This window comes from Triticum dicoccoides, chromosome 3A, assembly GCF_002162155.2.
Source record: "Triticum dicoccoides isolate Atlit2015 ecotype Zavitan chromosome 3A, WEW_v2.0, whole genome shotgun sequence".
In the NCBI taxonomy this organism is placed as follows: domain Eukaryota; kingdom Viridiplantae; phylum Streptophyta; class Magnoliopsida; order Poales; family Poaceae; genus Triticum; species Triticum dicoccoides.
Window position 1 is genome coordinate 612740943 of NC_041384.1, and position 11702 is coordinate 612752644.

The 11702-nt window shown below is 49.1% G+C and overlaps 1 protein-coding gene across 1 annotated transcript; it reads right to left on the minus strand.

Moving 5' to 3' along the window:
• Positions 1–2672: 2672 nt before the first annotated feature.
• On the minus strand, positions 2673–7750 carry LOC119269585 (BEL1-like homeodomain protein 9). Its single transcript, XM_037551442.1, has 4 exons — positions 6538–7750; positions 5295–5671; positions 3681–3741; positions 2673–3590 (listed from the first exon to the last, which is right to left on the minus strand). Exons 1-4 carry the CDS (start codon positions 7315–7317, stop codon positions 2922–2924), a joined length of 1887 nt encoding a protein of 628 aa, XP_037407339.1. The 5' UTR covers positions 7318–7750; the 3' UTR covers positions 2673–2921.
• Between the last annotated feature and the right edge of the window lie 3952 nt (positions 7751–11702).

Here is an 11702-nt window from a genome sequence, read left to right on the forward strand (position 1 = left end):
AGATGGCCAAATACAACCCAGTTTCCTTCAGTTACAGTCCTGGACAACTACTTACTACTCCTGTCATCTTAGGATAAACTAACTCCAGTTACAATCCCTGCTCATGACACACTTTCAGCGGCCGGCGTGCAGTTCAGTGCTGAGTGCCAAAGTGCACGCTCCATCGCTGCCGTCGCGGTGAAAACCGAAGGACGACGGATCAACTCAAGAACTCGTCATTGTTCGACACCTGAGGGAGGGATCACACGAAAGGGGCAAAGCATGTACTCCTCCCACTAGGCTCCAGCTCAAGTGCGGGTGCCGCGGCCCATGCCCAATCCCACTCCCACTGTGGCCGTGTGTCATTTCCAAGGAAAGCAGCAGAAATTTTATTCTGTCCAAACCGAACCGCATATGTCCATGTCATTTCCAAGGCAAAAGCAGCAGGTGCGCCACTGCCACTGCCGTCGCCGCAAGATAGTGGTGGGAGCAGCAGCAGCAGCAGCAAGCGACAGATACGGGGGCTGCGCGGGGATTGGATTGGGCGTCGACAAAACCAGGCGAGAATTATCAAAAGCGTGCCCAAATCCAGAGAGGGATCAAATCGGCCGTATCCTAGAGTGGAAAGAACATATGCTTAACGAGAATCCACCGGGGGTTTAGACTAGATTAGATTAGATTAGATTAGATTAGGGCAAAGCGCCGGGCAGCCAGTAGGCCACGCCCGGCTTTTGTGATCATGTGCCTATGCAGTGTTTCAAAGACAAGATATGTAAAGGAAAGCAGCAGCGGAGGCAGGGCCCATGGAATTAGTGATAACAAAGCTTGGGCTTCAAGAGGCATGCATGTACCTGGACAAGGAAGCAAGCAAGCTCAAGCTTTTGATAGGGCCTGGATGGATGGCCAAAGGATGGGCTCTGATGATACTTTGGTATTTCTTAATGAGAAAAGCGGCTCAGATTTGTTAATGAAAAGCTAAAAGAGATCTTGCACAGTATATGAGAACATTATGGCCATGAATAAACAGTAGCACAGCACACAAGATTAACAGGGCATCCAATAGCAAACTTGGCTTTCTCTAGCGCAAGATAAATGCTGAGATGGCAAGCTTAGCTGATGTGATGTCTAGAGTCGGACATACTCTCTCTATTTCATAACGTAGTGCAATCGGGCTTTTTAGGATTTAATTTTGATCATAAATTTAACTAACACGGGCGACCGCCATGGGAGCATAACAGACACCTTTGAATTCGTATTCGAAAGAAGTTTTCAAAGATATACTTTTTCAGTTAAACAATTTCTGTATTATCGGTCTAATAATTTATGGTGGAAGTTAAATTTAAAAACGTGGACGCACTACATTATGAAATGAAAGAGGCGCTATATACAAATTAAACAAGAGGGGTAGTACTACTATATCACTTGCATGATTCTGATTCCATGTGAGATGTTATGTTTTTTTACAGTTGATCTTTCGAGTTATAGTAGCTGAGACAGGCCCGGCCCATCACCCATGTGTGGTAACAGTGGTCATTGCATGACCTACAACAACACATTGAAAGAACAATTACGCTCCCCATCCACCACCACCAGCGGCTGACACGCCCAAGCAGGGAGGCAAACAGTGATGCTTTTTAAAACGTGAGCAGTAGTCACTGCAGTCTCTGCAGGCCAAAGTACGTCCTCCCTAGCCCCTAGTTACAGCGCTCACTGCCGCGGCCGGATTCCCTCCCGGGAAAAACAACGTGCATGGCGCCACCCCCGCCCACGGCCGATACGCTGCCGGCCTGCTGCCCTGCCCACCACCAATCACCAGCCGACACAGCACACCTATAGAATCATCGCGCCAGACACATATACACAGACCCGATTCTACCGCTGCGAAGCCGGACAGAACCAGCGCGGTTAACCATGCGGCGGCAGGTACTATTACCGTGCATGGGCTTAATATAATACTCCTACTACTAGTGATAATATGATAGAAATACTCCTACACAGCACGACACTGACAGCGCAGCCAGGATCCGTCATCATGGCCATGCCATGCCATTTGGGGCACTGTGGCGGTTGTTTAGTGCGCAGATCCGTGATCGAAAGGGTAGGCCGAATCTACCGCTGCTAGCCCCGATGATAGACAATTTGCTAGCGTGACGGGGCCAATTAGGGGTCAACAGGCGTCCAAATCATGGGCTGTCCAGACTTTAGGAGGCTACCCCCATCGATGGATACAGCGGATAACGGAAACGACGGCGTGATTAGTATTAATAATATAACCGCACATCAAAAGACTAACTAACGCAGCGGGTTTCGTTCATATCATATGGCATCGAAAGGCTAACGTAACTGGCGGGAGGATGGTCATATTCTACAGAGACCGGTTGAAAGCTTCAGCTGCGGCACAGTAATGGTAAAACTAGAACTTTTGGGCATGAACAAGGAGCTGCAGTACAGTGATGGTAAAACTTTTGGCCATAAACAAGGAGCTGCAGTACAGTAGTAATACTGGTGGTAACTCTGCGATCTCGAACACTTTTGGGCATAAACAAGAGGTAACTTTTCCCTGGCCATGTGGGAACACATGCAAGCATTTCATTGATCACCACAGGTTAATCCAAAAGCTCCAGGACAAATGGCAGGAGACCATGAGGCCGTTTGGAACAAGGTGATTTTCAAGCTCTGTGTAGCCCACAGGGTGTTTGAATGTTGGACAGCCTTTTGAATTTTGGATCTTAGTACATGGGAGAGGGCACGTCAATGTTTCATCCGCCCTCCGAAGGAATCGACCGTGCTCATGTCGACCGATCATGGAGCCGAGCCGCCAAGTGATTGTGATGATTGACTTGCTATATACCATCCTAGCATACTAGTAGTGCGTGCGTGCGTACATTACAACAAATGTGCATCAGCGGGGAGCGAGCTGGGCTGAGCACCGGCAGCGGCGATCAGCCGACGAAATCGTGGAGCAGGTGGCCGCCGATCTCCTTGGCGAAGTGCCGGTCCTGGCCGCCGCCGAACGAGCCCATCACGTAGGGGTCGCTGACCACGTCCTCCAGCCCGAACCGGTGCGCGAGGTTGGCCGGCAGCGGCTCCCCGAAGCAGACCCTGTTGTTCTGGTGGAGGCCGAGGGTGAGCGACACGCCGCCGCCGCCGCCGCCAGCATTCCCCGCCCCGCCGACGCCGACGTGATGGTGGTGGTGGTGCTGCGGCGACGCCATGCCGCCGTGCTGCTGCTGCTGGTGGTGGGAGGGCAGCGCGCCGTAGCCGGCGAAGGTCACCTGGCCCTGCTGCATGGAGTGGGACATCTGGGAGAGGTCGTCCGGGAAGCCACCGCCGTGGGAGGAGGCGGCGGCGGCGGCGTTGTGGTGGTGGTGGTGGTTCCTGGTGACGCCGCTGCTCTGGCCGGGGTGCGAGTCGCAGGGCTCGGACCGCTTGCCGCTGCGCTGCTGCTGCTGCTGCTGCGACGAGTGCTGGTGAGCCTGGCCGTGGGCGCCGTGCTGCTGGCCCTTGTCGTGCGGCGAGTGCTTGTGGACCTGCCTCATCTCCAGGTTGTGGATCTCCTCCACCATTGGCTTCCAGAGCCTCACCCTCGCGTTGATGAACCAGTTCGACACCTGCACCACCATTATTAACCCAACATGTCAACCAAGCTCCAGAAACAAAATGACATGCTAGTGGCAACAGTGACCAGCTTTGCTGTTCACCTGATTCCTTGTTAGGCCGGTCTGCTTGGCCAGCATTTGCTTGTCGCCGTCAGTAGGATACCTGCAAGGTTTCATCCAAAATATCAGACTAATGCAGCATGCAGTACTCTTGATTGTAACACATTCAAAAGGGAAATGGGTATAAAGATCATAAAGATGTTCGGCATGCAACTATTATATGAGATTGCCCAGTGTGAACAGAAAATGAGTGCAAAACAAGCCAGATTAGGATGCCGGTGCCTGTCATGCTTCTCTTTATTCAGTCTTAACATGCATAAGTCCGAGCAGCATATCCCCAAAATAAAGGCTTTGGTGGTCTTAGAGAATTTCTTTTATCAGTCTAGCACCATCCATGCACACCACTTTTTTAAGAGTAGGTTAAAATCTAAGCACTGATTGATGTGGGATCTAACAATTATATTTGATTGCCCAGTGTGAATAGAAAAGGGGTCCTAGAAAACAAGCCAGGTAGCGTTAGATCAGGGGATCAAACTAAATTCTTGTGCTAGGATGCCTGTCATGGTTCTTTTATTATTCAGCTTAAACATTCATAACCCCAAGCGACATACCAAAAATAAAGGTTTCATCTTAAAGATTGTTTCTAATCGGTCTAGCACCATCCAAGTAGGCCTTTTTGTAAAGAAGAGCAAGTTAAACCTAAGCATTGATTGGTGTGGGATCACACGAAAAGGACGTGAATTGACAATTATCAACCTTTTCTTTCTAGAGGTTTGAAATATTGACAGCAATAATGAAGAAAGGGTACTACTCAATATATAATACCAAATCCAGTTGGAAATGGAAAGATCTGGCATTATAAAGTTATAATGAACAACAACTGAATATGCTAACATTGCACCAATCAACCTGATGTAACCACCAGGTCATACATCATGGAAAAACCAGATATCTGGCATTATAAAGTTATAATGAACAACGACTGAATATGCTAACATTGCACCAATCAACCCTGATGTAACCACCAGGTCATACATCATGGAAAAACCAGATTGTAGTACAAAAGATGGATGTAATAGGCAAAACAACCAAAATAATGATGATGTTTCATCTTCCTATGGGTAGGTGCGCCCCTAAAACTGGATTAGAAGTAATCTCACTCACAAGTTGTTTCGCAATCAGTGTATAACAAAACAAGCAACATATACAACTAATTGAACGCCCTAACCAAATCCATAAAGCCACTCACCTAATGATAGTTAGAAAGTCATGTAATGTCTGAATCTAAGAAAAGATGCAAAATGGAGGACCCGGACTGTTAGCAAATTGATGATGTGCACAGCTCAAAATACACAAAGTCCTAAAAGCTGTGACGGATAGTCTTATTAGCTGCAATCCAATAGAATGATTTGGAAGCCAAGCCAAGCCAAGGCATGCCATGCCATGACACTCCATCGCTCATGCTCGGCCATCCTAATGATTTCGACACCGAGGATTGCTTGCTATCAGCTAAAACAACTAGAGGTCCAGGCCCAGCATAATCATGTTGATGTAGCGCCATCATGCAAAGACACATTATTATCTTGGAAAGGCGCAGAGTACGTCGTCTAGTGCTAATGCCAATTACCATAAGCAGATAGTAATAAAACAACTTACGGGTGCAGGAAGTGCTCGAAGAGCCAACCCCGGAGGACCGTCACGGAGCGCTCCGGGAGGCCCCTCTGGGGGCGCCAGATGTTGTGCGGCTGGCCGAAGCCGTTCACGCTGCCGCCCCTCTGGAAGCCGCCGACGGGGGCGCCGCCGCCGCCGAGGCCGAAGATGGTGATGTCCTTGCTCATGCCTTCCTTGACGGGCATCTTGCTGGTGTTGCGCAGCTGGCTGAGGATCATGCCCTTGATGCACCTGAAGTGCCTGGCCATCACCCTCAGCGCCAGCGCCGTGAACGGGGCGGCGTTGCTGAACCCGGCCACGCTCTCGAACGAGGCGATCACGGCCTGCACCTGCTGGTAGTACTGCCGGTACCTCTTGCACACCTACGATGAGAGAGGTTCATTGTAGCTGGATTAGTAAGTACGGTGCTTGATTAGAGATAAGCAGCTGCTACTCATGACGTCTAAGAAGATGGGAAAGATTTTCTTTGCCGTTTGCCGGGAGCTAGCTTTGGATTTCATGTGGATGTGACATGAACAAAGCAAAGCCTACTTCCCAACTATAGAAGTAAGACGCCATTAATAAAGAGGTCAGACAAGCAAGTTCGCCTACTGCGACCGAGGCTGAGAGTGAGAGCTCCATAAATGGAAGCTTTCTACATCGTACGTAGATTCCCATGTTATGTATTGCCCCAGAGGCTGGAAGAGGACGCTGCGAGAGGGTCAAGCACTCCTATCCTAACCATGTGAGAGATGAAACAACACGGTTTTCTTGACATGACAGGCCAAAGTTTTGCTACTAGTTTCCAGCATCACCTACCGTCCCAAAGCGTCCGAGGACGCTGCTAATCAGTTGAGGTTTCATGTAGCAGATGATATTTGCAAAAGGTGTGCTTAGTGCGGCGAAACTAATCAACATCCAATCTTTGATCCTCTGATGAGAAAAAAGGCGAGCAGCAAATTGTTGGGCGTCCAACAGTGCGGCACTGTGGAGAAAGGAGAAAAGGAAAATCCGAGCAAATGTAACAGCAGCCATGGAAATGATCATCAAATCAAAAGCACATGCAACCGCGGAAGCACAGTGAATAAAAGCAGGCAAAGCCACGGCCGCATCGCTAGTGATGTGACCGCTGTGTGCAAGATTCCTCGCGCTCCCGGCCGAGGAGCCAGCCGGAGAATTGCAGTGGCGGCGTCGAAGCGAAAGAGGCGGAAAAAGTCGGGAATTTGGAGCGAGCGGCGTCGTGGCTCACCTCTTCCATCATGGAGATGAGCCGAGTCTTCTTCCACTGCTGCTCGGCGCCGGACATGGGGCCGGAGGTGTCCAGCTCGTGGCCGGCCGCGTCGTCGGCGCCGTCCATGGCGTCCGCGTCGAGCAGGCCCTCGTCCGGGACGCTGTGGTCGACGTGCGCGGCCGCGCCTCCCACGTCGCAGATCTCCTCGAGCAGCTTCTGCGCCGGGCCGAGGAACCTGGATCGCCCGAGCACCGTGGCGTAGCCGGTGAAGGGCCCGTACGGCCCCGCGGCCGGCGCGGCGGCTCCTGGCTCCTGCTTCCTGGGCGCCGGGGGCGTGGTGGCGGGGTTGGAGGAGGCGGAGGAGAGGGAGAGCGAGAAGTTCTGCGTGGGGATCTGCGGGAACTGCTGCGCGGTGACCTGCTGGGCGGTGAGCCCGTTGAGAACCAGCTGCTGGCCCTGCGGCATCGTCGGGCTGTGCGGCGAGTAGGAGGAGGAGGAGGACGCGTAGGAGTAGAAGGCCGGAGGCGGCCACGCCCCGGCCTGGTGCTGCTGCTGGTGGTGGTGGTGGTGGTGGGCAAGAGGGGTCGGGGGCGAGTCGTCCGCGGCGGCGTCCGGCGGGAAGCGGAGCTTCTCGCGCCGGCTGTGCTGCGGCACGTGGTAGAGCTGCCCGCCCGACGCCGCGGCGGCCGCGGCCGCCATGTGGTGTGCATGGTTATGAAGCAGCATGTGGCCGTTGTGCTGCGGCTGGTGGTGGTGGGCCTCGGCGCCGCCGCCGTACCCGCCGGCGGGAGACGACATGGCGAGCGCCCGCACGTACGCACGTACGCGGTGGGTGGCGGGCAGCGAGGTAGAGCAGGAGCTGGGCTGGGGCTGGGTGGGGTGTGGCCCTGGAGAGAGTGGAGGTGGAGGGGAAACGGCTCCGCACTTTCCGAGCGCCGGGCCTGGCTGGCTGGCCTGGTGCTGGTGGTATCTCCCTCTGTCTCCGCTGCTGTAGCCTTCCCTTCCTCCCTCCCTCGCGCCTTTTATCTCTCTCTCGCTCGCTGGCTCTCTTTTCTTGTCGTCGATTCCTCGACGGGTGCTCAGCTCAGCTCGGCTGCTGGTGTTGGTGTGGGTTCGGGCCGGGGCGCCTTTCTTTCTGCAAAGGCAGGCGAGGGGAGGAGAGCGAGGCGGTGAAAGGGAGGGCGAGGGGAGGGGGAAGTGGTAATAAGCTGAGAAAGCGAAAGCGAGCGAGATGAAATGGAGAATGGAGGGAGCGAAAGAGGACGATGGGCGAGTGAAATAGGCCTGCTGTTTGCTGTGGTCCAAGCTGACGCTGGCCGTGCGTGCGTGCGTGCGTGCGTGCGTCCTGCCCCTGCCACGGCTTAATTGGCTTGCCCCGGGAACTAGATGCCAGAATCGAGTCTGGTTTTACCACACTCTTTTTACTTCTTTTGACGGTGGAGATTTTATGTCGACAAGTAAGCCATCTTCAACGTGACAGTCTAGACCGCGCGGTCCAAACGTGTTTTATCATTCAACGGGATTTATATCTTTCCGTTTGGCTGTTCGGATGTCCTTTTTCTCGTAAACCGAAAACAAACTGAGGGAGATGGCTTTGCGGGCGTTCGGACCACTGCCATGTATGACTCCAACAACCATGGCCTATCGAAACCCTTCTCCCTCGGACGCGCCCTTTCTCGCCCGAAGAAATCAGCCCGCATTCATGCCGCTTTAGAGTGGCCGCTTCGCATTGACACCGGCCCAGAGCGGATATGACCTGTCACTGGCGCTATCATTGCACGAGCTCGCGGACTAGGACGACACCCGCACTTCCTCCCCGGTACGCCTGTTCAGTGCCGGGGAGGCCTTATTGGACGGGGCGGGACATATATCTACCCCGCATGTTCAATGCCAGTCCGTCTCTTTGTCGCCATTAAACATGTACGCTAGCCGAGAAACCAACTATCATGCCCTCGCATTGACACACCCGGACGCTTGGCATCGCTGACATCCACTATTTACATGTGACCACTCCCGGCTTAAACCACATCACACCAAGTCTGCTCTACATCCTCCTCCCGTGCACTACGTCCGCCATGACCGCGAGCGGGAACTCGTTGTGGGAGAGCCTTTCGACGGAGCAGAAGCTCGAGGTGACCGCCCTTGCAGCTGCCTGTGGCAGGGCCGTGCCACACGAATAGAGGTCGGCATGCGGGGCAACTCACATGACTTATACCCCCGATATTTTATTATTGCATAATACCTACTGTATTGTAACTTCTCCATGGCTTACACCCCCGATATAATCCATAACATCATTAAAACAAGCAAACTACATAATGAAAACATAATCTGTCAAAAACAGAACAGTTTGTAATGATCTGAACAAACGCAATACTTCTGTAACTCCAAAAATTCTAAAACATTAGGACAACGTGGGTGATTTGTATATAATTCATGTATAAACAATTTAGAATTTTATCATGTTACAGTGAATTTAAACAATTCTAATACTGGACGCAAAAGTTTATGTTTTTTCAAAGAATCAAGCCAACTATCAACCAAATCATCACAAATGCTTTACTTGGCACAAATACAAATTAAAACATAAACAGACAAGCATAACAGTAGCATAATTGTGTGGACACAAAAAACATAAAAGAAAACAAGTTGGGTTGTCTTCCAACATGCTTTTTCTTTATTGTCATTAAGATAGGCTTTGAAATTTCATTGATGCTCGCATGAAAGACAAGAATTGAAGCACAAGGAGAGCATCATAAAACATGTGAAAAATACATTTAAGTCTAACGTACTTCCTATGCATAGGCATTTTATAAGAAAACAAGTTATAAGGGCAAGCAAAACCAAGCATAAGCAAGGAAGAAGAAAAAAGCAATAGCAATATCAACATGAAGAGAGGTAATTTAGTAAAATGAAGATTTCTAAAATCATATTTGTCTCTATCATAATAATTACATGGAGGATCACATTCAAATTCAACAATATGACTATCATGTAAAACATTCTCTTTATGACACATATGCATGCCAATCTTATAGTCTTCCAAGATAGTGGGACTAACATCAACTAAAATCATGACCTCTCCAAACCCAATTTTATCAATAATTTCATAAGATTGAACACGCTCCAAATATGTGGGATTTTTTTTAAAGTTGACACTCTTCTAAACCCACTTTCACTAATATTGAGAACATTATTATCAATATCATATTCAACATGAGGCTTAAATAAATTTTCAAGATCATAAGAAGCATCACCCCAATCATGACCATTACAATAAGTAGTGGACATAAAAAATTCATCATCCTGATAACCCACAAGTATAGGCGATCGCAACAGTTTTCGAGGGTAGAGTATTCAACCCAAATTTATTGATTCGACACAAGGGGAGCCAAAGAATATTCTCAAGTATTAGCAGCTGAGTTGTCAATTCAACCACACCTGGAAACTTAATATCTGCAGCAACGTGTTTAGTAGCAAAGTAATATGATAGTAGTGGTAGCGGTAGCAAAAGGTAATGATAGCAAAAGTAATGTTTTTGGTATTTTGTAGTGATGATAACAATAGCAACGGAAAAGTAAATAAACGAATAACAATATATGGAAAGCTCGTAGGCAATGGATGGTGATAGAGAATTATGCCGGATGCGGTTCATCATGTAATAGTCATAACCTAGGGTGACACAGAACTAGCTCCAATTCATCAATGTAATGTAGGCATGTATTCCGAATATAGTCATACGTGCTTATGAAAAAGAACTTGCATGACATCTTTTGTCCTACCCTCCCGTGGCAGCGGGGTCCTAATGGAAACTAAGGGATATTAAGGCCTCGTTTTAATAGAGTACCGGAACAAAGCATTAGCACATAGTTAATACATGAACTCCTCAAACTATGGTCATCACCGGTAAATATCCCGATTATTGTCACTTCGGGGTTAACGGATCATACCACATAATAGGTGACTATAGACTTGCAAGATAGGATCAAGAACTCTCATATATTGATGAAAACACAATAGGTTCAGATCTGAAATCATGGCACTCGGGCCCTAGTGACAAGCATTAAGCATAGCAAAGTCATAGCAACATCAATATCAGAACATAGTGGATACTAGGGATCAAACCCTAACAAAACTAACTCGATTACATGATAAATCTCATCCAACCCATCACCGTCCAGCAAGCCTACGATGGAATTACTCACGCACGGCGGTGAGCATCATGAAATTGGTGATGGAGGATGGTTGATGATGACGATGGCGACGGATTCCCCTCTCCGGAGCCCCGAACGGACTCCAGATCAGCCCTCCCGAGAGGTTTTAGGGCTTGGCGGCCGCTCCGTATCGTAAAACGCGATGAATTCTTCGCTCTCATTTTTTTCTCACCGAAACCAAATATATAGAGTTGGAGTTGAGGTCGGAGGAGCTCCAGGGGGTCCATGAGGTAGGGGGCAGGCGTGCCCCCACCCTCGTGGACAGGTGGTGGGCCCCTGGCCTTCATCTTTTGCAAGGATTTTTTATTATTCCTGAAAAGATGTTCCGTGAAGTTTCAGGTCATTCCGAGAACTTTTGTTTCTGCACATAAATAACACCATAGCAATTCTGCTGAAAACAGCATCAGTCCGGGTTAGTTCCATTCAAATCATGCAAGTTAGAGTCCAAAACAAGGGCAAAAGTGTTTGGAAAAGTAGATACGACGGAGACGTATCAACTCCCCCAAGCTTAAACCTTTGCTTGTCCTCAAGCAATTCAGTTGATAAACTGAAAGTGATAAAGAAAAACTTTTACAAACTCTGTTTGCTCTTGTTGTTGTAAATATGTAAAGCTAGCATTCAAGTTTTCAACAAAGATTATGACTAACCACATTCACAATAACGCATAGGTCTCATGTTTACTCATATCAATGGCATAATCAACTAGTGAGCAATAATAATAAATCTCGGATGACAACACTTTTTCAAAACAATCATAATATGATATAACAAGATGGTATCTCGCTAGCCCTTTCTGAGACCGCAAAACATAAATGCAGAGCACCTTTAAAGATCAAGGCCTGACTAGACATTGTAATTCATGGTAAAAGAGATCCAGTCAAGTCATACTCAATGTAAACTAACAGTAATGAATGCAAATGACAGCGGTGCTCTCCAACCGGTGCTTTTTAATAAGAGGATGATGACTCA